Raw genomic sequence first — 26,216 nt, 5'->3', positions numbered from 1 at the left:
TGCATGGGCATGTCAAGTTAACTTTTCAAAGCTTCTTTTTCTTTTTTAGGAAAAGTGAATCATCACATACCCCTCTGTGGATATAAGAGGACTTAGGCTGGAAGCATGAGGTGCATCCTACAAGGCTGGAAGCTAGGGCGCCTGGGCCCATGGGGTGCCTTGGGGCCACACGGGCCCCGGGGCATCCATACTCTGGCCAGTGCTGGCTCCTGCAGTGGGGGTGAGTACAGCCACGTGGTGGTGGGTGCAGGCTCCGCCGGCTGCGTGCTGGCTAACCGACTCTCAGAGGATCCGGATGAGCGCGTGCTACTGCTGGAGGCCGGGCCCAAGGACTTGTACGCAGGGAGCAAGCGGCTCCTATGGAAGATCCACATGCCCGCAGCCCTCGTGGACAACCTGTGCGATGACAGGTACAACTGGTGCTACCACACAGAGCCGCAGCCGGGCCTAGACAGCCGGGTGCTGTACTGGCCGCGGGGCCGGGTCTGGGGCGGCTCATCATCACTCAACGCCATGGTTTATGTCCGCGGGCACGCAGAGGACTACGAGCGCTGGCAGCGGGAGGGTGCGGCCGGCTGGGACTATGCACACTGCCTGCCTTACTTCCGCAAGGCGCAGACGCATGAGTTGGGCGCTGGCAGGTACCGCGGTGGTGACGGGCCCCTGCATGTGTCCCGGGGCAAGAGCGGCCACCCATTGCACCACGCATTCTTGGAGGCGGCGCAGCAGGCTGGTTACCCCTTCACTGAAGACATGAATGGCTTCCAGCAGGAGGGCTTCGGCTGGATGGACATGACCATCCACAAAGGTAGCATGATTCCCCATCTCCCGGGTTCCTCCTTTCAAAACAAAAGGCTGCTCTATCACAGCCCTGTCCCTCCTGCCCACACCTGTCATGGTCAGTAAGTGTGGACAGACTGGGGCTATTGTAAAGTGGAGGAGATTGACAGGCCACAGAATACTGCATTGCTTGGGCATTCTCTGGGCCTCTGGCCTTCTTGGTGTGGATAATGGAGAGTCAGCTCTCCAGCCACACAGCCCCCAGTTTTAGAGACTTACAGATAGGGAAGCTGAGGCACAGAGCAGTGCCAGGCTTTGCTCACAGGTCCATAGTGGACCCGGGGCTCTCACCTTGTTATCAGAGACCCTGGTCTCTGTCCTCCTGTTGAGGGTGAAGGATGTTTTCTGACCTGCATCTGGACATGGATTTCAGCCGGGCAGGGTGTTTTGGTCTCAGCTTTACTTTGAAGCCAGAGCTTGCACGGTCAGGGGAAGGGCACATCCCCTCTTTTTCTAGTTCTTACTCACTTGGCCCTGCACTGTCGGTGCCCTGGGATCAGGCAGAGACTGAGCCTGATCTCTTTGCATTGTCCCGCAGGCAAGCGCTGGAGCACGGCTTGTGCATACCTGCACCCAGCACTGAGTCGCCCCAACCTCACAGCTGAGGCCCGGACGCTTGTGAGTAGGGTGCTATTTGAAGGCACCCGTGCAGTGGGTGTGGAGTATATCAAGAATGGCCAGAGCCACAGGGTGAGTGAATTATCTCCAGAGGTGTGCAGCTCACATGGAAGGGAGGGAACGGGCAGTGACCCCGTGGTTGTGCTCATTGTGGACAGGAGTCATGCTCTTGTCCCCATCAGCACAGTGGGGAAAGACTGTCCCCAGGGCCTTTCAGGAAGCAGTAGCCTGGCAGAGGTGAGGAAGCCCCAATCCATCCACCTGCAAAGGGCCCATGGTACCCTGGCGTGAGTGTCCCCATGAACCTCTGTCTGCTACTGTTTTCCACACCTGTCCAGAAATTGATAATTTATGAGAGGCTTTAAAACCCATACAAGTGATCACATTCCCTATTTCTGCATTGTGCTGTTTTCCACATGGCAGCATGTGAGGATCGTTCTGCATCGTACATGAAGGTCTGGCTCACCACGTGGTTTATTTAAACTGCTTGTTCGAGCGCCTGCTTTTATTTATCTCATTTAAGTTCTACAGTCCTCTTTTTAAGGCCATTGTTACTGCCGGGCTGTTGCAGAATGTATCAGAGTATGAACTATACTTTATGTTCACACACATGCTATAGCTGCAAGTGCGAGCTGCTTTCACACATTGGTGCCCTGAGCATCCTCTTTCTCGCTCACGGGCCTCTGAGCAGGATCCTCACCCAACACTAGGGTATGCCATGCCAAGGCCACATTCTTGGGGTTGTGACTGGCTTTTCTAGAAGGGAAGTGTGACTCTCATGGCCACCTGTCTCTTCCAGGCTTATGCCAGCAAGGAGGTGATTCTGAGTGGAGGTGTCATCAACTCTCCACAGCTGCTCATGTTGTCTGGTGTGGGCAACGCAGATGACCTCAAGAAACTGGGCATCCCAGTGGTATGCCACCTTCCTGGTGAGCTTCCATCCCCCACCGCGCCCAGAGGCAGCTCTGCTAAATAAAATAGTTTATTATATTTTATCAGCATGCAGTGGGGAGGGGACAGGAGTCAGAGCTCATCAGAGCCAATCACATTCTTCCCACAAGCCTGAAAGTGCCCTCACTGGACTTGGACCCCAGGGGGTCCCCCAGCCTTTGTGTTGTTTTCTTCCCTCCCCAGCCATCGCATCCCTCTCAGCAGTGGGGCCCCTCTATCAGAGAGCATCTGCCAGTGAGGCCTGCTGAGCCAGGCTCAGGCAGGTTATCAGGGCAGCCAGGGATCCAGGCCTTTTTGTTTTCCATCCTCAGGACTCACTGGCTACCCTGACCTGCTTTTCGTGTGAAGGCGCTTCTAACACCTAACACTTATTTTATAGAGATTTTATTTTCTAATGTCCTCCGGTGCTGGGCCCTGTCCCTCTTGCCCACTCTCTTCTTTCCCAGCTGCTCCATGGCATATGGAAGTCCCCTGGCCAGGGATCAAATCCAAGCTGCAGCTGCAACTTGTGCCACAGCTACAGCAATGCTGGATCCTTAACCCACCGCTCTAGGCTGGGGATTGAACCTACACTTCCATAGACACAATGCTGAATCCTTAACCCACTGTGCCACAGGGGGAACTCCCCTCTCACCCTCTCTTGTAACCTAAGCTCCCAGAGATCTGGGCCTTTTTGCCTTGAGGCATCATCATAAGAGGTTTGTGAACATACTTGTCCATGACAGTGAGCTGCCTAGCGTCCCCTTGACCTTGGATGAGCTCAGGCAGGGTATGCACAACATGAAGGGCCTGCTTCCCTCTTTCCCTGGGGTTAGGGGGTAGGGGGAGGGCCCTGCCCTTGTGGAGGGTGCTGACAGGAAGGCACCTGGATGGTTACAGGTGCTGCCCTGAGAGTGAGTGTCAAGGGCAGGCAGCTTTGGCAACAGCTGGAGTGTAGTCATCAGTGTAGTCTGAATCAGTCAGACTTGGCCTGGAGTGTAAGAATGGTGTCCCTGGGAATGAGCAGGAGCTGGCCTGGCAGATAAGTGGATGGGGAAAAAGATTTTAAAACAAGGGGGACCCTGAGAGGCCAGGTAAGTCCCCTTGGGAGACATTTTCATCACCACTCCCTCTGGTTTCAGGAGTTGGCCAAAATCTGCAAGACCACCTGGAGGTATACATCCAGCAGGCGTGCACCCACCCCATCACCCTCCACTCAGCACAGAAGCCCTTGAGGAAGGTTCAGATTGGCCTGGAGTGGCTTTGGAGGTTCACAGGTGGGCATGTTCATCCATGACCTTGGGAGATGGTCTGTGGGAGCACAGTCTCCCTCCAGAGATGCCTAGCACAGGCTGGAGCCCCAGGTTGCTGGTTTGAAACTGAGCTGTACCATTTATCTCAGCTCTCTGAGCCTCGGTTTCCCCATCTGAAAAAATAGGGATAAACAGTTCCTGCGTGGCAGGCTTGTGTGAGGACCAGACCTGATAAACACGGCCTGCCCAGGGTGAGACTTCACAGGGGCTAGGTGCTGCTCTTCCTGGTGGGTGGATGGGAATGGCCTTGTGCTGGACACCGTCTGAGGTCCAGGGGGCCAGGAGAAAACGCACTAGGTGCTGGACTGCAGAATCAGCTTCCATTTCTCAGCATTTTCCATTTGGTTTCTAGCTGAGTCTCAGAGTAGTGAGTTTGGCCAGGAAATGATGCAGTGAAATCTAACTCATTCACTCAGTATGCATTTCTCACACACCTAACATGTGCTGTGCTATGTCCTGAGAAGTGCTAATGAGGCAGGTTTTCTCAGGGAGTTTACGCTCTAGTGGAGATGATGGAAGGAAACAAGCTAAGTCTTAAGTACAGTGAGGGAACAGTCAGGATGTTAATTAAACTAGAGGATGGTGGCAGGAGGTCTGAGAAGCAGGAAGAATGCGTGCAAAGGCCCTGGGGCTAGGCATTTGGTGTGTTTGAAGAACATATTTGTTGGACTGGGGATACTGTAGCACCTCGGAGGCAGCAGTGGTGGGAAGTTGATTGAAGAGGGCTGCAAGCTTGGTCATGGGCTGTGTATGAAGGGCAGGCTGCAGGGGGCACAGAGTAGGCTGGGCACCAGCAAGGACACACTGGAGCCACCAATTAGGTGATCTGGGCTTGGACGGAGGTTGGGGTGTAGATGGTAGTGCTGAGTAGGTGGAATGAAGTAGATTTTGGAGGTAAAGCTGATGAGACTTTCTGGCGGGGCTGATGGTGGGTGACGGAGAAGAGGGAGGAGTTTCTGACTTTAACCTTGCTCTTGAGAGGAGCAGCCGGGGCTGGAGGTTGGGCCGGGCTGGGTTCAGGATGCCCATGGGAACCTACAGGCAGGTTGGCAGCAGTGGAGTTGAGGAGGTGGTAAAGCTGGAGCCCCTTGGCAAGGAGCTGATATTGAAAGCACTGGTGCTGGGTGAGCCCACCTGGGGGGAAAGAGGACAGTCAGTGTCAAAGACTCTGGTCCAGGCACCAGAATACAGGTCAGGAAGATAAGGAGCTGCCCGGGAGGGGGAAGGCTGGCCCACCTGTCATGTTCAGACTTGCACTTCTGCCTCATCATCTTCTGATCCTCAGGGTATGGAGCCACGGCCCATCTGGAAACAGGTGGGTTCATCCGGAGCCAGCCTGGGGTCCCCCACCCAGACATCCAGTTCCACTTCCTGCCATCCCAGGTGATCGACCATGGGCGGGTCCCCACGCAGCAGGAGGCTTACCAGGTGGGCAAGTGGTCTCACTGTCGCAGCAGGGCCTTCAGGGTAGAGCCCCAGAAGCCTGCACCCTGCCCTCCAGCAGCTCAGGGTGTCTGAGGGAAGGGAATGGGGGCTCCAGAGATGGAGTGAGGCAGGCTCCTTGGCACACGGGAAGGTGAGACCTGTACCCAGCTCAGGGCAGGTGCTCTGGGTCCTCAGTACTGGAAATGGACTGCTAGCCCCAAAGGTTTTGAACAATCACATATAAAGCAGAGAGGCAGGGATGATTGAGGTGGTTTTGATCCCCTGGGAGAAGGAAAGTGGTTAAGATACAAGCAGATGCTGAAATGTATCCACTCTTAATTGACTTTGGGTGTTGAGTCCCCCAGCTCAGGATACCTGGGGCCTTTCTAAAAGACCAAGTTGTGGGGGGGTTGATAGAGGTCATCATTTCCTCTGGGTTCTTCCAGGTGCATGTCGGGCCCATGCGCAGCACGAGCGTGGGCTGGCTCAAACTGAGAAGTGCCAACCCCCATGACCACCCTGTGATTCAACCCAACTACTTGTCAACAGGTAATTCACTAGCCACCTTTGTCTCCCCCAAGCCTGGGCTTGTTGGGTCATTGATTGATTGGCTGAATGAATGCCTTTATGGGGTTCATGTCTGTCCCTGACTCTTACCCTGGGACCCCATTTTTGAGATACTGGTCACGTTATGTCCTTCCTTCACTGCATCTGGGCTATAACCTTGCACATGCTGCTGTGTCATGCCCTGGGTCCCTTAAAGTAAGGAGACACAGTTGGAGAGATTTACAACTTTTGGAACAATCTACCAGGAGGTGTGAGGAGATCTGGCTGTGTCCAGATGGCTCACAGAGCATTTTTCCTACTGTTCCTGTGAGCATCCTCTAACAGCAAACTACACTCTTGGGCCTGCCTCTTTCCGCACAGCACAAATGCTCAATCTTCTGCCCCTACCATCCACTACCAGGTCAGGTTTTGCCTAGCAATTCCCCACAGGAGGCTCACAGCCAAGTTGTGGTATGTGATAATTTTACTGGAGCATAGTTGACTTACAATGTTGTGATAGTTTCAGGCATACACCAAAATGATTCCGTTATACATATATCCATTCTTTTTTCCCATATTGAATTATTACAAACTATTTTTTCCTGTATAGGTTATTGCAAACTATTAAGTAGATTTGCCTGTGTTATACAGTAGGTTCTTGTTGTCTGTTTTATAGAGTAGTGTGCATATGTTATTCCTATCATTCTAATTCCTCCCTCCCTGCCATGATTTCCCCTGTGATAGCCATAAGATTAGTTTTGAAATTTGTGAGTTTTTTTCTATTTTATAAATAAGTTCTTTTGTATCATTTTTATTAGATTCCATATACAGGTGATATTATATTTGTGTTTGTCTGACTTCACTCTGTATGATAACCTCTGCCCCCATCCATGTTCCTGCAAATGGCATTACTTTGTCCTTTTTTACAGCTGAATAATATTCTATTATGTAGTTATACCACATCTTCTTTATCCATTGCTCTGTTGATGGACATTAAGGTTGCTTCCATGTCTTGGCTATTATAAATAGTGCTGTAGTGAACATTGGGGTTCTTTTCAAATGTATCTTTTCAAATTATGGTTTTCTTGAGATAGATGCGGTGGGATTGCTGGATCATATGGTAATTCTATTTTTAGTTTTTAAGGAACCTTCATGTTGTCCTCTGTAGTGGTTGCTAAACTTATATTCCCATCAACAGTGGGTTAGAGGGTTCCCTTTCTTCCACACCTTCTCCAGCATTTATTGTTTATGGATTTTTTGATGATGGCCGTTCTGACTAGTGTAAGGTGATACCTCATTGTAGTTTGGATTGCATTTCTTTAATAATTAGTGATGTTGTGCATCTTTTCATGTGCTTTTGAGCCATCTGTCTGTCTTCCTTAGAGAAATGTCTGTTTAGATCTTCTGCCCATTTTTTGAGGGGCTGTATTTTTTATATAAATCTGCATGAGATGTTTGTATCTTTCGGATATTAATCCCTTGTTGGTCGCTTCCTTTGCAAAGATTTTCTCTCCCATTCTCTGGGTTGTCTTTTCATTTTGTTTGTGGTTTCCTTTGCTCTGAAGAAGTTTTTACATTTAATTAGGTGCCATTGGTTTATTTTTGTTTTTATTTCCATTACTCTCTGAGATGGATCAAAAAAGATATTGCTGCAATTTACATCAAAGAGTGTTCTGCCTATGTATTTCTCTAGGTGGTTTATAGTATTTGGCCTTACATTTAGGCCTTTAATTCATTTTGAGTTGATTTTTTAAATGTGTGTGAGAGAATGTTCTAATTTCATTCTTCTGCATGCAGCTGTTCAGTTTTCCCAGTATCAGTTGTTGAAGAGATTGTTTTTCCTCCATCGTATGTTCTTGCCTCCTTTTCCATGATTAGTTGACTGTAAGTGCTTGGGTTTATTTCTGGAATTTCTACCCTTTTCCACTGATCTATATTTTTGTTTTGAGTTCCACTGATACATACCATACTATTTTGATGACTGTAGTTTTGTAATATAGTCTGATGTCAAGGAATGTGATTCCTCCAGTTCCATTTTTGTTTTCCAAGATTGTTTTGGCTATTCAGGGTCTTTTGTGTTTCCACACAAATTTTAAAATAGTTTGTTGTAGTTCTGTGAAGAATGTCATTGGTAATTTAAAAGGGATTGCATCAAATTTGTAGATTGTCTTGAGCAGGATAGTCATTTTGGACAAGATTGATTCTTCCAATCCAAGAGCATGGTTTGTGTCATCTTTGATTTCTTTCATCAGTGTCTTGTAGTTTTCAGAGTACAGGTCTTTTATCTCTTTAGGTAGGTTTATTCCTAGGTATTTCATTCTCTTTGCTGCTATGGTAAATTGGATTGTTTCCTTAATTTCTCATCCTGGTTTTTCATTGTTAGTGTTTAGAAATGAGAGAGTTCTCCGTATTAATTTTATATCCTGCAACTTTACTGAAATCGTTGATGAGCTCTAACAAACAGTTTTCTGGTAGCATCTTTAGGATTTTCTATATGTATTTTCATGTCATCTGCAAACAGTGACAGTTTTACTTCTTTTCCAATTTGGATTCCTTTTCTTTCTTTTTCTTCTCTGATTGCCATGGCTAGGACTTCCAAAACTCTGTTGAATAAACTGGTCATGGCATGGCGTAAATGAATCCTACTAGGGACCATGAGGTTGTGGGTTCGATCCCTGGCCTCACTCAGTGGGTTAAGGATCCAGCATTGCTGTGAGCTGTGGTGTAGGTCGCAGATGCAGCTCGGATGCCACATTGCTGTGGCTGTGGCATAGGCCGGCAGCTACGGCTCGGATTCAATGCCTAGTCTGGGAACCTCCATGTGCCAAAGGTGTTGCCCTAAAAAGACAAAGGACAAAAAAATAAATAAACTGGTCAGCGTGGACATCCTTGTCTTGTTCCTGGTCTTAGCAGAAATGCTTTCAGCTTTTCACAACTGAGTATGTTAGCTGTGGCTTTGTCATGTATGGCCTTTATTATGTTGAGGCGGGTTTCCTTTGTGCCTACTTTCTAGAGGGTTTTTATCAAAAATGGGTATAGAATTTTGTGAAAAGCTTTTTCTGCATCTATTGAGAGGATCATATGGTTTTTATTCTTCAGTTTGCAATGGGGTTTATCACACTGATTGATATGCAGATGTTGAAGAATCCTTGCTTCCCTGGGATAAATCCCATTTGATCATGGTGCGTGATCCTTTTAATATATTGTTGGGTTAAGTTTGCCTATATTTTGTTGAGGATTTTTGCATCTATGTTCATCAGTGATCTTGGCCTATAATTTTCTTTTTTTGTGCTATCTTTGGTTTTGGTTTCAGGGTGATGATGTCCTCATAGGGTGAGTTTGAAAGTATTTCTTCCTCTGCAATATTTTGGAAGCGTTTCGGAAGACTAGGTGTTAACTCTTTGAATAGGAGAATTCCCTTGTGAAGCCATCTGCTCCTGGACTTTTGTTTTTTGGAAGTTTTTCAATCACAGTTTCAGTTTTAATACTTGTGATTCTTCCTTCATCTTTTCTGTTTCTTCTTGCTTCAGTCTTGGAAGGTTTTACCTTTATAAGAATTTGTATGTTTCTTCTAGGTTGTCCATTTTATTGGTGTATAGTTGCTTGTCAGGGTGTGCATTCTTATTTCTGTTTTACAGGTAAGAAAATGCAGATCCCTGATTTAAACCCAGGCCCTCTGGGGCAAGTTGTGTCATTCTAGGAAGCTGCCTGTTTGGGCTTCATGGGACTTTGCTTGGTTGCCCTGTAAACTGCCAATGGGTAGGTGACAGGCGGCCTGGTGGCTCGGATCTCCACTTCCCTGAACCATGTCCCCGGGGGCAGCTTCTTGAACCTCTCTAAGTGGAGAATCTTCCAGCAAGGCCAGCATGGTAAGAGGAGGAGTCTCACTTGTTTCTTCTCCTTTACAGAAACTGACATTGATGACTTCCGTCATTGTGTGAGGCTGACCAGAGAAATTTTTGCCCAGAAAGCCCTGGCACCATTCCGAGGGAAGGAGCTCCAGCCAGGAAGCCATGTCCAATCAGATAAGGAGATAGATGCCTTTGTGCGCGCGAAAGCAGACAGTGCCTACCACCCGTCGTGCACCTGCAAAATGGGCCAGCCCTCTGATCCCATGGCCGTGGTGGACCCACAGACCAGGGTGCTCGGGGTGGAAAACCTCAGGGTGGTTGATGCGTCCATCATGCCCAGTGTAGTCAGCGGCAACCTGAACGCCCCCACCATCATGATTGCAGAGAAGGCCGCCGACATCATCAGGGGCCGGCCAGCACTCTGGGATGAGGATGTCCCTGTCTACAAGCCGAGGACTCTAGCTACCCAGCGTTGAGGGCGCCCCCACCAGAGAAGGCCCAGCAGAGCCTTTGCTCCCACTGCTCCTTCCTGACCCGCTTTAGAATGTAATGATCCGGTGGCTGAGAATCAGATACTTTAGGAAATGACACCAGTAACTGGTCAGTGAATGGGTTCCTTCTTCCCCGCATGTCCCTGTTGGCCTCTGAGGGAGGCCCTCCTGCCTGCCTTCTCATGGGACAGCAGAGGTGAGGGGATGCTGATGGAGAATGGTCAACTCCAGCCACATCCTTGTTCTGTATTCCGTGGTGCTCTCAACCCAGGGTCTTGTTGCCTTCCTGGGGCCTGGTAGGACTTGAACAAAGTGCTTCTCCCCCAGGATCACTCTGTAGGCCAGCCCCTCTAAGAGCAGAGTGCCTTCATAGAGGCTGGGGCGTCCTCTCCCCTCAGGCTGAAAGTCCCTGCAGTTAGCGTGGAGTGTGGCTGGGATGCGGGACAAGCCTCCAGCATCCCTAGTCAGAGAGAAAGCACCTGCTGGGAGAGGCACATCCTTCTCCTTTCTTTTCATGACCTCACTCCTGGAGCATGGCAGGAACAGTGTTCAGGTGGGTCCCTCTAAGGGCCATGCGGCCCACCCACCTCTGATGCTCTGATTCTTTTTTTTTTTTTTTTTTTTTGCTTTTTAGGGTTGCACCCATGGTATATGGAGGTTCCCAGACCAGGGGCAACCATTTGGAGCTACAGCTGCTGGCCTACACCACAGCCATAGCTACGCCAGATCCATAACCCACTGACTGAGGCCAGGGATCAAACCTGCAACCTCATGGTTCCCAGTTGGATTTGTTTCCACTGCACCACAAGGGGAACTCCTCTGATGCTCTGATTCTTATCAACACCATTAGCCTGATGAGAGGAAGGCTGGGCCTAATTCCAGGAGACAAGGGTCTTTATGGCCTCATGACTACCTGGCTGGGGGCCGGGGGGGTGTCTCTCATGATTTTGCATTTTTAGAAGATTTCTCCCTTTGCCAAGGAAACCTGGTATACCCAGAGCAAACCTGCATAACCAGCCCCACTCTGTGTGAAGCCTGCAGAGACAGAGGGCTCACCTATGGCCATGGCTGCTAATTCTCATTCTCTGAAGGTCCATGGCAACAGACCAGGCTGCGGTCAGACTGACAGGAAGAGCAGTCAAATAAAACTGTGATCCTAATACTGTAAAAAAACGCAGTTGAGTGAAAGAAAAATACATTAGCAAAGATTAAAGTTTGTGGGATAAAAACAGACACAAAATAGCATTTAAAACAGCTCTGTCATCTTTAAACTTCTCAAAATTCAATAATGCACTCTTGTAACTTCTTTTTGAACTAGGATGTCTTGTCCAGACAGTCATTACAAGGTAATGAAAACCAGAATGCATTTTGGATTGATTTTTCTAACCAGCTGTATCCAAAACTGTCTATGGCAGGAAAAAGAATTGCTACATAGAAACCTGTCCTGCTGTCCTGCTGGGCCCAGAATCAGGAGGGGCAGAAAATGTAACATTTCAGGCTTCACCCAGGATCAGGGTGGATTGAGGTGACAATAGCGGCAATTTATGATTCTGAGAAAGGTTTTCAGAAAAGTGGAAAGAAGAAAGCCATCTCACCTTCCCTTCTTTAAAAATCTTTACGACTCTTATTTAATCTTATCTGTAAGCCTGTTTTGTTTTGCGTGCCAAGGGAGAGTCAGGAAAGAAGATTCTAAATCTGCTACAAGATCTCTTGCTCCTAGAGAGATTCCTCACCTGCCCACAGGCCTCTTCTTGGCCTCGTTGCTGCCTACAGGGGCAAAGGAACAGCGGGAGTGCAGGAGGCACAGCCCCACCACTCCAAGGGCCGCAAAGTGACGTTAGGCGTCGGCGGGGTGGGGGTCCCAGGCTTGATTGTGACCGCGCTGACCTCCTCTGGTGTGGGTATGGCAGGTGATGTGGCCATTCAGGTCTGCCACCTCCGCGTTCTCTGGTGACTTCGGCCTCAGAGACGGTGGCTGATGTTCTTGTGTGATTGTGGATGAGCGAAATGACATGCAGGAGGGGGAGCCTGCATGGTTGATGGCATCCAGGCCCCTCTCCCCTTCTTGCTACTAGGCCTTGTTCCCTACCGTCTCACAATACTGCCACACACAGAAATACACTTCAAAGGAGAAGGTGAGTGTCACATACCCAGGACCCAACAGGAAAACTGCTGTTAGGGTTCATACACAGGACAGAATATTCCAACCTGAGGTGGTTCCTCACTTGAGCCCTGACAGGTGAGTGCTGTGGGCATCTGGGCAGGCTGGCTAAAGGTTCCATGGCCACAGGGGAACCTCCAACCTCAGAAAGCGAGAAGCGTTGGCTGAGGAAGCCATAGAGGGGAAGAAGGTACCAACGGGAATGGGGAGGATGAGCCACCGTAGGGTGACCCATTGGGCACAGAGACTAGCCAGCACTTAGCCCCTCAAGAAACTGGGAAGACTCGGTCAAGCAAAAAGCCTGCAGTACCTCAAAAATGGGAGAGTGTACATATCCCCAAAATGGTTGAAAGCGCCTGACTGAGAGCTCCTCTGAGGAAGACTGACACCTTTGAAGAAGCCAGTGTTTAAGCTGCTGCATCAGCAGAAGGTTCTTCCTGGTAGAGTATGAGCCAGAACACATGGTATCAGAGCAACAGGTGACCAGTAAAGGGCAGGTCCTGCAAGTGAGACTCTGGTGCCTTATGGTACAGCCCTTCTGCATCCCATGCAGGCTGCAGGAATCATTTCCATAAATTCAAATAGCATCTTCTCTCTAGCCAAACTTGTTCCTCCACCCAAAGGTCATTTCCTGTTTCCACTGAAAAACTTAACATCAGCTCTAATACCAAGGTGCTTTTCTCTTCAAAAATGAGAAAAAGCATACACTCTTCTCCACTGGGCTTGTCTTGAGACCCAGGCAACTCTCCCACCACACCTCCTGCCACCGTCCCCACAGGGCGCCCTCAAGACCACCCTTGTTCCCCTGGTGGCATCAAGGGCCCCAGCCCTGCTTCTGTCACCTGCCCTCCTAGGTCCCTAGTAGGGAAGGAATGTCATTTGAGAGAAATAAAAACTTTTTCAACCAATGAAGGCATAGCTGGAGTCTGTTTTTGAATCCAAGGAGGCTAAGAAAGGAGCTACATGTGAGCTAGTTTTCAGAACAAACTGACCACACATCCTAACAATAAAAACCTTCACAGGAAAACAGGAAATGAATGGGCAGAGACACTTCGCACTGTAAAACATAAACACCATGAAATGAACTGCTACGGTTTCTCACACAAGTGTGGGGTCAGCTGCAGAGTTCATCGGACAGGTTAAGCCTATTTTGTGCACCAAGAAGCTTTCTTCACAACCCACCCCTCCTGGCCTGGAGTTGATTCTGAAACATCTTGGCATTGAGCTGGGAGGTGCTGCCTGGCCCAGCTGGCTGGATGGAAATCACAGAGACAGTTGCAACAAGGTTCTTGCTCCTTGATAGTTAAGGCAGAGCTGCCAGTTTCCATTTTGCAATATTATGGAAAAGACAAGATGAAAGAGACTAAATACTCTCTTTCTGGGGACACAACAAAATGATTTTTTTTCCGGGGGTAGGATGGGAACCATAGAGAGACATTTAATTTTAAGCATTTTCTAAAAGAACAAAACCATGCTCTGCCACTTCCAATTTTTCTTACAAAGAAAAATTTAATGTTTGTTAGGTAAGTATTCGAATGAGGCTTAATGCAGACTAGGAGTGTTGCAGCCTATAAAAATAGCAGTTTTCAAGTGCTGTCTAGAAAAGTCATTGCCTAGACCAGAAAACTCAGTCCTGACAAGGCAGTTTTAGACTGATATTGGTGAACCACATAGAAAGACCAGTACTCAGTGGAAAGACCCAGAGTCTGAGATGACAGTAACAGTAGGTTAGCCCTTTGGGAAAAACAGTGCTCTGGAATTAAGTCACCACCATCTGCACTGGAGGAGCCTTGAGGACAAGAAAAAAATCTGCATAATTAATTACAGAAGGGCCCGCACAAAGTACCCGCCCTTTCTGAAGCTCTTTGCAAGGAGAACTACCCCAAACAATAAATTACACAGCTAGATTCTGAAGATCATTTTGCATTTTAATAGAAAAGAATGTACGTCAGGAAATAGTCATTTACAAACCTGGAAGTGTTTTTGCCTGGATTTGGAGTAAGAATGTCTTAAGAAGAGGTTTGTAAGGTCTTCGTAACAAAGTGTTATTTACAAAAAAAAAAAAAAATTAACAGGTTATGTAATCTTGAAAAATTTCAAACTGAAAATTCCTACCAGTCTTTTTGACTTGCAGGTAATCTCTCCCTGCCAAGGTAACTTGACAAAGTCAGTGTAATTCTGGGAACAGAAAAGGAAGCCTTGATGGGTCTGAAGATCCCAAAGTGGGTCTTCTTTGTCAAGCAGTACAATTGGAGTGTGAGTGCATTCTAATGCAAACTTCAGCCCTCATTCAGGTGCATATAAAAGCCCTCAAAGAGAACACACAGTACAGCAAGGTTTTGTAAAAAGGCAACAATACGATTTGTACAGATCCCAGAAATCATCACTTTGCTCCCCCTGCTCCTCACCCCTCCATTCCCCAGGGGACAAACAGCCGTGAGACTTCGTTTACCTGTATGATTATTCCTGTACCAGAAATGCCAAAACATCCTGTGGGGGCAGCTGAGAAAAACCACATCTCTGAAGTAACCAGCTCCACCTACTCTGCAGTGAACTCATTGGAGGGTTATTAAGTAAAACAAAAGACTGTTGCAACCCACGGGGGATCAGAAGGTACAATATCAAATCATAGAACCCTTGCCCAAAGAAAAGTCTGCAAACAGTCTTCTGGTCTCTCTTGTGTAGAGACAGATCTATAGTGACTCAAAATATTTTAGAGAAATCTCTATGGTGACAAGTTCTTTTGAACTGAAAATTTTACTCCCCAAAGATTTTCACTGAATAAAGGGGAATTGGCTCTATTTCTTCTACTTCTGTATAGCCCGAAGTAAAAATACTAATAGTTTCTAGATTTCAGTGGGGAACTACAATTGTTAGGACCCATGGATATTGCTGCATTTCAAATACGGTACAATAATTACAAAATATAGACCATCTCTTTACAAATACAAATTATAATATATTACAAGTCATGTACAGTAAATCTATAATTTTTAAACAAACTAGCGTATCTAAGTTTACCTGGTTGCAAGTGCATTATTATTCCAGTTTACAGTCACTCTTTAGCCCCACGGTCAGAAGCTTCCCGGGGGAGTGATGCCCTTTCCTGTAAACTGGTCACATCACAGAAAACCCCGTTTATAGGGTTCTGCTCCCCTCTCAGGATGACAGCTGGTAGGGAGGTCCTGATTACACACTGTATTTCAGAACAGCTGAACAGGAATCAGGAAGCAGTGTGTTTTGAGGGGAAAGGGGCTTAAAAATGGATATGCTGGGCCCAGTGAACATCTGATATGCTAGACCGATGGCTGAGGTAATGACACAGGTGTGGTGATCGTCATCACCTTTAAACCTTCCCCACGAGCCTGTGGGCAGTGGGCATGCGCGCCGGACCAGTGGGCGGGGCTTGTCCGATCTCCTCGCTGGTTCTCTCCAGGAGGACTGGACCAGCTCTCCCCCACAGCTGGGGCTGAGCACGTGGGCACCGCTGTCCCCTACCAGGTTTATGGCTTCCTTGAGGCATGACATCACTTGTACAAAAGTCTAATTGAATAGAGACTCCACACTAGTGCCTAAATTTTCCTAACTACGAGGCACTTTTTCCTTGGCCCTCCGGCGCCCCACCTGAGGCCAGAGCCAGTCTGCCGCTCCCTGGGGCTACAGGGTGGTGATGCAAATCATTTCATCTGCCAGGTCCTCCTCGTCCCTCCCAGGGTCCGGCTCCTCGTCGCTGTAGCCGGGCCCGAAGTCCTGGAGCTCGTAATCCTGCCGGTGTGCGATGGGGCCCACATCCCCGTTGGCCCGGGGATGCATGTTTCCATTCAGCAGGTTGCTGGCTGCACTCTCCATCTCGTCAATGGTTAGGTCACAGGCATCGGCGATTTCGTGTTTTGTCGCTGACACAAACTTTGGGTCCCTGGCATACCGTCCTAAGCCTTCAGATATCAGGACCTGTACAGGAAAGAGGGTCCATGGTGTTAACTTAAAAAATATGCACAACTGGAGTTCCCGTCGTGGCGCCGCTGAAAAGAATCCTACTGGGAACCATGAGGTTGTGGGTTCCATCCCTGGCCTTGCTCAGTGGGTTAAGGATCTGGGGTTGCGCTGAGCTGTGGTGCAGGCCGCAGATGCGGCTCGGGTCCTGCATTGCTGTGAGGGGCAGCTGTAGCTCTGATTCGACCCCTAGTCTGGGAACCTTCATATGGAGGATATGTGGCCCTAAAAAAAGAAAAAAACAAACAAAAAAACACAAGCTAAACATTGAGAATTAAGTTTTACTGGGGGCAAAATGAGGACCATGGGGTCAGGGGACAGCATTTTAGATAGCTTTAAAAAACTGCTCCAAAGAGGTAGGGGGGGATGTTAGTATATATGCGATTTTGGTGAAGGGGGAGGTACATGCAACCAAGCACATATTTTTACAGAAGGTTGCTGCTAGTCTTGTAAAGACTACTATTAGTTTGAAGAAGATGTTAGCATGAAGGATTTTAGTGCTTTTATAGATACAAGGAAATGTAACAATTTGGCTTATAAAATCTTCGGGAAATATTGAACTATATGAAGATTGGTTTTGCCATTTTTCTCAAAGCACAGAGTGCCTCACTCCTGATCTCCACCCTGAGCTCCTTTCAGGACTATTGAGGGTTGGCAGCTTCAGTGACTCATGATTCAATCCTTATAGAGGCAAATGGCAAGTGCCAATCTCCAGTTCACAATGACATAGATGCAAAATGACAGGAAATCACGTTTGCTAGATCCTATATGTGACAACTAAGGTGAAGGTTAATGGCTTTGAAAATCTAGAGCAGCTCAAAAACTGCACATGGCCCAACAAGAGTAAAACCCCCTGCGGACAAATGTTTCAGTATAAACTAGTCATATTTGCAGAAGCAGCATGCATAAAACCTAGGTGTAGCTAGTAGAGGAAACCGGCAGTAGTGGTGGTTTTATATTCACGCTCTAAATACCAAACTAGTTTCTAAGAAGGAAGCAGTGTCCAGGTTCAAAGCCAGGCTCCCAGAGCCCACCCACCCTCTGGTGGCAGATGGGGGAGCACCCTCACCGCCTCCACCAAGCTGTCTGCGCTCCTCTGCTTGTCGCTGTTTTTGCTGTGGAAGCTGCCAGGGACAGTCAGGCTGGCTGGTGTGAAAGTCCGATAGGAGATGCCCGGCTCATCTGTGTACCATGAGCTGCGGTGCAGGGACGGCAGGCTGCCATTGACCTGGTCCAGGGCCTCTGACCGCTCGACCTGGATCAGGGGGGTGTAGCACGGTGTCCAGTCCCGGTATGACGGCGTCGCCGGAGGGGTGGCCCACGACCGGGTTGAGTGGCTTGGCGAGTACTTCTGGGCTTTACTGGAATCGAGGCCAGCAACTGCCATGATCTGAGGAGAAAGGGAAGTGGGGAGAGCAGAGGTCCTCAGAGGTCCCGACCTTTTGGGCCCCCTCAGAACAGACCAGGCACCAGGCACTGTTTTCCAGGGGCAGCCGCCGATGGGACTTCAAAAGCAAACAAGGACACTGAGTAACAGAATGAACTGGCTATAAAAACAGGACTTCCCAGCAGACTGTGTTTTCTCTTCCCCCAAATCTGTAATGCCTCTCCTATGACTGTTCCCAAGTAGGAATCTGTGGCTAATTCATGAGATTGCTTAGACCCTGGAAGGATCAAAGAAGATGCACAAGCTGGGGGGTATGAATGGCCCACCAAGTTTACTCTGGGTTTGAAAAGGGAAGTGCATTCAGGGCAAAGTGAAGGTGCCCAGTGCTTCGAGAAAAACAGGCTGGTTCTCTTCAGGGCAGCTTGTCCCTGACTGCCACTCTGCTCTGATGCACCAGGGACAAGGCTCTTATTTCCACCTACAGTGCCACCTTGACATCCCACTCTGCAGAGAGGGACCCCGAGGCCCAGTCTCGTGAACCATCCAGGCTTGTGGCCAAATGGGGAGCCAGGAACACCCAAGGGAGGCAGGGTGGGGCAGCAGAGGGAAAGGCAGTGTCATCCACGAGCCAGTGGAGATAGAGCTTCCCGCTTGCTTGGAGTGTGGCACTGCATGGCCTGTGCCTTCCTATGGTTTGTCCTCTGTCCATGACACAGCAGGACACAAAAATTAACATAAAAATGGAAGGCAGAAAGGGAAAAGGTTGGCACAGAGACCTGAACAGAAACTGAAGTGGCAGCTCGTGTTTTTGTGCTCAGGATGCTCAGGTAAGAAGCTCGAGGGCAGGGCTGGCTCTGGGTGCTCCACGGACTGGGAACTCACTGTACCAGGTACTCCCCTTGACCCACATGGACACAAAAGGACAGCATCTCTAATGGCTCTTTTCAAGGAGAAAAAGTACCATATTCTCATCCTGGAGGCAAAGCCCAACTGAGTGGGCTCTGGCCCCTCACACCATCCAGGACATGGGGTCCCTCCCATCTGGCCACCTTCACTGGACAGGTTCATCTCCCTGGACCACAGCTACCTTGCAGGCAGATCAGAGGCTCACCTACCTTCGTGACTCCAGGGCCCAGCCTGCAGAGGGCTCCATAAATGATGGGACAACCTCTCAGAGCAAAGGACAGCAAAGAGGAAAATTCAGGGTCAGTCAAGTCGTCACCATTCTCTGGGGCATGGTTGTCTCAGGCCTGGCCTTCCGTGCTGAGGAAGGGTGTGTGCACCTGGGCTGAGAGCTCAGCTCTGGAAGCTTCCAGCCTTGGATTCGAAAGCCAGCTCAAGGCCACTCACCTTCTATGTGAGCTCAGGGATGTCACCTTTCCTCTGAGAGGCTTGCTCATCCATAAAATAGGGTTTGTGATAGTTTCTATTTGGCAGGGTTATTACAGAACTGAACCAGAGTGTATGTGAAGGGTCTTGCCCTCCCCCAGTGCTGGCAGCCAAGGGGACAGAAGTGCCCATAGGCCCCTGGGGGCAGGGCCAGGTGGGCCAGCTCACCTGTTGCTGCATCAGGTGCAGAGGCAGGGCTGTGCGGTGGGGGAAGGCGGGGGATGGCGGGACCTCCTCCTGGCTGCTCTGCCGGCGCAGGCACTCGAAGTTGAAGGAGGATCTCCGGTGGGCTGAGAAGTCAAAGCACACCACGCAGTTGTGAAACAAGCTTGGGTGTGGCCCTGGGGCTCTGGGGACACGGTGGCCCCCTGGACGTTCAAAAGGAGCCCAGGAGGAAACAAGTGGTGCATCCAAGAAGAAGCATTAGGCATTGGAAGTCTCAGAACTTTGGGAGAGTAGATGAAGCAGCTCAACTGAGGGATGTTTTTTAAAAAGTGCAAGTTGATTTCTCATCCCTGCCAAACCAGTTCTCAGAGGGAGAAGCCAGAAGCAGACAGAGGCCAGCTCTTCTGACTCAGAGCCCCTGGCCCTGCATGTGGTGGGGACACAGCATCTCAGGTCAATGACATGACGTCATTGTAGAATTCCAGAGATGCTTGCTGACTGCCCAGTTCTCACCTTTCAGACCTCCTGAGTGTCTCTGGGGAGAGCATCTTGCGGATACGCCCATGTTGTGTTTATACTTCATCTGCCCCCTGCCCTCATAGCTCAACCAGGTAATAACCACACTCTTGTTGGGAAAGACCCAGCTTCCCTAGCCCGGAAGACAAAACATACAAGAAAGGACACCTCACACTTTAAAGAAAGTGGTTCGTTGTCCTGTTAACAGCCACCTTGAAAAGAGGTTTACAAATAGGTTGAGTGCTGACAAGATGATCACAGGACACCAGGCCCGGGAAATTGGTCTGAATTTTGGCCCTGAGCACAGGACAGAGGCCTCACTAGGACACCACCCCTCACAGGCACTGGCACCACAGAGCTGCCTCAGTGGCCTTACTGGTGGATTGCAAGGCAGCAATGAAGTCACTCCTTTCTAGAACCCTGCTTTCTGAGCTCATGGGGCATTTGTCATACCCCAGCAAAACTCCATACATGCCTAATTTCTGCACTGGAAAACTGCAGGGACTGGCTGGGAGGTGCCCTGGCATCCTGGGACCACAAAGCTGCAGGAGTGGGTTTTTATGACAGCCCAGTTCCCAAAGTGAAAGGAGCCCAGGACGAGCCCTTTTTGGCCACTACCCAGTGGCGAGGGACCAGACAGACACCAGTCCTGTCTCATGGGCCCGATGCACACCATGGGGCCTGCCAGGCCTCCTCATCCAGCTGCCTATGTGGGATCCAGACACCTGTCGTCCTCATCAGCCAGCCTTCCCTCGCCGTACCACATGAGGCTGAATTGAAGTGTCTAAAGAGGAAGATAGGCCTCCCTGGTCAGTCCAACTTCTAGGACCCTCCTAGGATCAGATGGGGAGCCAGAGGGTCAAGCCAGGAAAGAAAACCACCATCGCTCTCAGAGAGTGCCTTTCAGTGTCGGAAATGGGTCCACAGACGCCAATTTATCTCATTTGCTCTGCACAACCATCACTAATGGAGGAAGTAGTCCCACTGTAGCTGAGAACACAGGATTCCATGTTCTCTCTGCCCAAGGTCTGAAAAGATGGGCAATAAGGCAAAAAAAAAAAAAAAATGCATTTAATTTATTCACGCTTGCAAATAAAGAGGGCAGCCACTCTTGCCCGCTCAGGGTCCTTGCTTTACAGATGTGGCGCCTGTGAACGATGGGCATTATTGTGGCCACCAGAGGGAGAAAGGGAGATCAGAGGAGGGCAGTGGCACTTAGAGCTGCCAGGGGCCTCCACCCAGCCTGGCCTGTGTGTGTGTCACCCAGTACTGATGGAGCCCAGAACTGCTCTGTTTAGCAGCTTGTGTTTGGGGCTGTGAAATTAAATATTAACCATGGAAATGGGTCTGATTATACTCCCCAGCAAGCCTGTAACAGCTGTAGGGACACAGGCCCTGGGCACCACCCAAGTGTACTTACTACTGTGCACGTAGACACACAGAGCCGAGGAGTCCTGGCTGTTTTGGCTTACTGATTAGAGTCCAGCCTCAAAATATTTCTGGCCTCAGAAATGCCAGAAATGGATACTGTTCAACTCATCCAAATGCCCACATATCCAAAATCAGGATCTGGCAGGGGCCACTGCTGCATTTCCCTGCCTGGCCCCAGTTCCTCCTTGGGGGTGACCCAGATCTCCTAGCCACCTGCACAAAATCAGGTGGGAGAACAGCCAGCCCCTTCTCAGTGGGACAGGAATGCCTGCCCTTGAGGTCACCACTAAGGCCACAACCTATGCTGTGAGTGGAGAGTACTGGCGAGGAGAGCAGAGATGTGGGAAAGGAGGAGGGGTGGTGAAAACCCCCAGGTGCTCCTCAGAGATGTGGACCTTGGTAAGACACACTTGGGCTCTGGTCCATCCTCCACGCTCTGAAGGTCAATGCTTGTCCGGGGAGTGGGCCTGTCAGCATCATGATGCGTGCCTTGCCTACCTTCAGGGCAGATCCTGAGGTCAAAGGCAATGAAGATGCACAGAAAGCCCCTCATCAGGTCCCACCTACTGTGCAACCGTGGGGCCCCACACTGCCTCTCTGTTCTCAGTGCCAAAGCATTTCAAGCCATACTACGTGGCACAGAGATGAGAAAGAAAGGAAGGCCAGTATTATCTCCAATGAAGGGGACAGTCACAAGGCTTGAAGCCCCCCACCCTGACATAGCAGGACCACATCCATCACCACCCTGGGCCAGGGTAGGGGGAGAGGCACACGGCGCTCTGCGAGCCTTCCCCCCAAACAAGAAATCTGGCCTCACATGTTGGGGTGGGAGGTAGTAGGCGTCTCCTTGGAGACCTCCGGGAATCATAGCAAACCGGTGAGTCATCGTCCTCTGAGAAGCTTTGAGGGTGATGGTAGCCTCGAGGCCGCTCAAAGTCTAAGCTGCTGCCTGGATATCGGTTGTAGTAGCCGCAACCATAGCTTTGCCTGGTGGTCAAAAAGGCAGAGAGAGAAAGAGAGAGCAAAGGGCACGTGAGGTCCTAGTTAACGCGCCCTCTTAGCTGGGAGAGACCCCCGTCAGGTCTTCCCACCTCAGTGGACACAGTAGGACGAGCTGAGAACTAGGCAGTCCTCGGCTCCATGGAAGATTCTAGATGGCGAAGGGCTATTACAGGGCAGTTCAGGACGGTAGATCTGGGATGGGTGAGGAGCTGGTATTTTCCCTCCCAGGGAAGCCTCAGACCCAGGTCAGACATGAATCACAGGTGCCCTGCAGGCTTGACTACCACCCACTTGCTTCTTCATGGAGAACCCACTCCTGAGCGTCTGCCCTCAGCCAGGTGCTGAGCAGGGCGCCCGGGACACGAAGGTGTATGAAGCATGGTCCCCACCCTCGAGGAGCTTAGCAAATACTTCTTGCGCACAGGATTCTAATGCAGGCTGGTGCAGGTCAGTGCAGGAAGACAGGGGCTTGACTTCTCCAGTGGCCTGGAGACTATGCTCCTGTTTTGCTTCCCAGGACAGTCTGAGGACAGTCACAGGTGGTCCATGGCTCCACAAGGAGCAGAGCCCCAGAACCAGGAAGGGGAAAGCTCTCCTAGCAACAGCCCAGGCCCAGCACCCCTCACCTGCTCCCGGTTGGTGAGCTGTCATCCTCGTAACACTCCTCACCACTGAAATACTCCCGCTCCCCCAGGCAGCGGGGGTCCCTGAAGTAGCTGTGAATCTCGGGGTCTTCCCGGCAAATGGTTGGAAACTGCTCATCTCCTGAGTCAGACCTGCAGTTGGGAGAGGGGGCCTGAGTGTTTGGGCAGACGGCAGACAACTCCTGTAGCTGGGCCTCTGCAGTGGCCCTGCCAGAGGTGCTCCCACCTCAAGGGAAACTGAAGCCTCTGGCAATGGTGGTGTCGTGTGTAAAGTACCAGCAAGGAGTTTCTCTTTCAGTGCCCTGATGATGCTAGTGTCAAACCACCCCCCACCCCAGAGGCCTTAGAACCAAGAGGCCTAATAATCTGGGAAAAAAGCCAGAAAATGGACCTAGAGACCTTCAGTGATGGGTTCCCAGGCCACCTGCTCTGACTCCTACCCTGGCCCAGTGTGACTTCAGAGCCTCAAACAAAGAGGGTCCCACCTTTACACAGCATCTGACCCGGGGTTTTGAATACAGTGTCCTGGGCGGAGAGACTCTCCCTGACAACATCCACTGAGTCTCCAAAAACTGTCCTGCAGCAGGACGGTCATGAGATCTCCCTGAACCCAGCTGTCCTGGCCTCAGTCCTCAGGTCAACCAGCCAGGCTCTGGGACATCATGCCCTCCAAAGAGAGGACTATGCTTCCTCCAAGCTCGTCCCTCCCTCCCGCCCTCCTCAGGCTCAAGTAACTGCTCATTTCACTTGAGATAATTAAACCAGGAGATCCATCCAACCCGTCCCCAACATGATGACCAACCCACCCCAGATGAAAGTGGGTTCAGCGAACATGGAGCAGGCTGCACTACACGTGGCTGGAGGGCTGTCTGGGAGACAAAGGTGGAGGCCTGGCCCCCGGGCTTCAAGAGGTGGGGGGCATGCTTTTATGAAGCCCCCACAAGAGGCTTGATCCCCAAAAGCAGCATGTCTGCCCAGCTCCCCAGGCTGGGGGCTCTCCCAGCACCGTGGTGAGGTCTGCAGGAAGCCTGCGGGCACACTGCTCGTGAACACCAGTCCTTAGATGGTAACACAGTCTCTGCAGATGTGGATGTGAAAGCACCTCTGCTGAGGAAGAAGCAACCATCTCTGGCGCTGAGTCCACGGCCCTGGGCTGTAACACCCTACGCTAGGCTAGTCAGCTCCCAGGGAGTTCTCATCTCATCTCAGCACTCCCAGAGGCCAGCTGGTCACATTTAGAACATACAGCTTTGAAACATGAACACAGGCAAAGAGCACATACCTAATGTAAGTTTCATAATAGCGGGTTCTATCCAGGAAAGGCATAATATGAGAGGGAGGGAGAAGATAAAAGTTAAATATTTCCAATGACACATGAAAAGCAAATGTCAAGCTACTTCCTAGAGCAGGGGTCAGCAAACTGTGGTTCACCACCCAAGTACGGGTCATTGCCTGTTTTTGTATGGCCCACAAGCTACATGCAGTTTTTTCTGCTTTTAAAGGACTGAAACAAAATCAAAGGAAGAAAAATCATTTCTTGCAGGTGACTATACGAAGTTCATGTTTCAGTGGCCACAAATAAAGCTTTATTGGGACCCAGCTGCCCCCACGCATTTACATATTATCTGAGGCTGCTTTCCTGCCACGACAGCCAAGTTGAGTGGCTACAATGGAGACTGTGTGATGCTCTAACCCAAAAATTCTACCTGGCCCTTTCAAGAAAGGTTTGCCAACCCCTGTCCCTGAGTAGGTGGTACAATCGGCATTTGCAGCTGCTGCTGTGTTAAGGGGCATCCCAAAGGCAAGATACAGGGTGGCAGGTGGCCCTTCCTCCTTCAGGTGTGTCAGCCAGTGCCTGGAGAAGCTGTGACCCTGACACACTCACAGTTTCTAACACAAATGCCTATGGGGACTCTCCCGCCCTGTAGCGGAGCACAGGGGAGAAAGGCCCGCCTTGGACCAACACCATGTTACCAAGTGCAAACACATTTTAAAGGTTACCTTTTAATACTGGACCTTCTGTGAGGCTCACGGCCATGCTTGTGGGAGGAATGATGCCCATTTTCAGACACATGCTCAAGATTCCCAATGCTGGGCCGCTTTCCGGGGACAACTTTGGACATATTGGCATTATTGAGATTGGCATTTGTTGAGCTGGGAACTTGCTTTCCTATGGAATTATGGTTATGATGGTTATGACACACCGAATTTCCTGCTGGAGGAAACAGCGGTTTCTCAGTATCACTTGCAGGTGGAATTGAAGGCCTTTGGACATGCAGGGGACGGTGGGTGGTATTGGTCTGCTGAAGGGACTCTCTCCTATCACTATTAACATGATTGACATGGTTTCCAAGCAGGGCACCATTTCTCTGCAAAATAATGGGAGACAACACCAGGTAATTTAACAAATATTTGATGCAGGCTAGCTATGTTAGGTAACTTTTTTTTCTACACGAACAACAAATTCTAGGTAAGCTCCGTAGGATCCCTGTAAAGCAATCTGAGTGTCTCCGTGATCGGGGTGACTGGGTATGGCAGCTGGTCCCCCTGAAATGAGGAAGGTTAACGATTCCTGAGCTGGGGAGCAAGCGCTCAGCTGTAGTGTGCTCTTCTGGTTGCTCCAAGGCGAGCCGACTTTTGCCCCTTGAGGAGCGCTTGAGGCTGGGCGGCAGGCATGTCTCTTGGGCCGGGGGGCTGGGAAGCGGAGGGCCGGCTGGAAGATCACAGAGTTGGGCCCCGGGGGAAGAAAGGGGTAGGGAGGGCCAGCAGCTGCTAGAAAGACCCAGGATGGTCGTCCACACTGCTTGGTGGTTGTGACCAAGCTCCTCCGAAGTGGTTGGTGCGGGGCAGAGGAGCAAGCTCAGGGAAGGGGCAGGCCTGGCCCTAGAAGGGGTGCTGGTGAATGGGGAGGGTCTGCTGCAGGAGGCGTGGTCCGCAAGCCCCAATAAGCCCTGGGGCCGGCATTCGTTCTCCAGGTTCTTTTGCGGATCGTTAACTCCCCAAACCGGACTCCTGCCCCACTATTTCCAAGTGGCCAGTGTGTAGCTAGGCGTGGAATAATTACTTTGAATACATCTTCTTCTTCTTCGCGTTTTGTTTCCTCCGGCTCATCATCTTGCAAATCACATGATATAGCACGCCGGATTTCTGGCCCAATGTCGTGCAGTGTCCTTAATCCCGCCTAGATCAATGAAAATGGCAAAACAGGTTAGCCAACGTGGGTGGCCTGGGCCCCAGCTGGGTCCTGGCTTTGCTCCTGCCTGATTCAGCTGTGGGAGGGGAAGGTTTCTCCAAAGGACAGTCCAGGGAACTGACCACTAACTGAAGGTAACTCAAGGTGTCTCTGGAGCCTCACGGGTGTAGGGTGTGGTCAGAAGTTCAAGATGGTCCTGGGCTAGGATGCTTGAGGCCAGTGACCTCCTTTTTAGATCCTCCCACTTGAAGGGAACAGAGCCTGGTTACTAGTGCTAGGGTCTGCCGTGGCCAAGAGCCCAGGCCCAAGTCTAAATGACAG

The 26,216-nt window shown here is 50.1% G+C and overlaps 2 protein-coding genes across 9 annotated transcripts in view; one reads left to right on the top strand and one right to left on the bottom strand.

The window, feature by feature from the left end:
• CHDH (choline dehydrogenase) overlaps window positions 1-13,083 on the top strand; it is a 45,890-nt gene extending 32,807 nt beyond the window's left edge. For all 4 annotated transcript variants that reach the window (XM_047776970.1, XM_047776963.1, XM_047776979.1 and 1 more), the window contains 7 exons: window positions 50-808; window positions 1,379-1,530; window positions 2,258-2,387; window positions 3,531-3,665; window positions 4,987-5,129; window positions 5,573-5,675; window positions 9,581-13,083. In XM_047776970.1, coding sequence (XP_047632926.1) covers window positions 106-808; window positions 1,379-1,530; window positions 2,258-2,387; window positions 3,531-3,665; window positions 4,987-5,129; window positions 5,573-5,675; window positions 9,581-9,999 — 1,785 coding nt within the window. In that variant the 5' untranslated portion in view covers window positions 50-105 and the 3' untranslated portion in view covers window positions 10,000-13,083. The remainder of the gene's footprint in view (window positions 1-49; window positions 809-1,378; window positions 1,531-2,257; window positions 2,388-3,530; window positions 3,666-4,986; window positions 5,130-5,572; window positions 5,676-9,580) is intronic.
• Window positions 13,084-14,085: 1,002 nt separating this feature from the next.
• The window catches only part of CACNA1D (calcium voltage-gated channel subunit alpha1 D), a 334,317-nt gene continuing 322,186 nt past the window's right edge, over window positions 14,086-26,216 (bottom strand). For 4 of the 5 annotated variants that reach the window (XM_047776952.1, XM_047776918.1, XM_047776928.1 and 1 more), the window contains 7 exons: window positions 25,767-25,883; window positions 24,704-25,071; window positions 22,685-22,834; window positions 21,874-22,043; window positions 19,113-19,234; window positions 17,238-17,558; window positions 14,086-16,126 (listed from right to left, as the gene is read on the bottom strand). In XM_047776952.1, coding sequence (XP_047632908.1) covers window positions 15,833-16,126; window positions 17,238-17,558; window positions 19,113-19,234; window positions 21,874-22,043; window positions 22,685-22,834; window positions 24,704-25,071; window positions 25,767-25,883 — 1,542 coding nt within the window. In that variant the 3' untranslated portion in view covers window positions 14,086-15,832. Of the gene's footprint in view, window positions 16,127-17,237; window positions 17,559-19,112; window positions 19,235-21,873; window positions 22,044-22,684; window positions 22,835-24,703; window positions 25,072-25,766; window positions 25,884-26,216 lie in introns of those variants that run through there. The other variant, XM_047776946.1, reaches the window with a different exon arrangement.

This window comes from Phacochoerus africanus, chromosome 1 (genome assembly GCF_016906955.1).
Source record: "Phacochoerus africanus isolate WHEZ1 chromosome 1, ROS_Pafr_v1, whole genome shotgun sequence".
Lineage (NCBI taxonomy): Eukaryota > Metazoa > Chordata > Mammalia > Artiodactyla > Suidae > Phacochoerus > Phacochoerus africanus.
The sequence above is the reverse complement of the archived record's forward strand: the minus strand, read 5'-3'. Positions and strand labels throughout refer to the sequence as shown.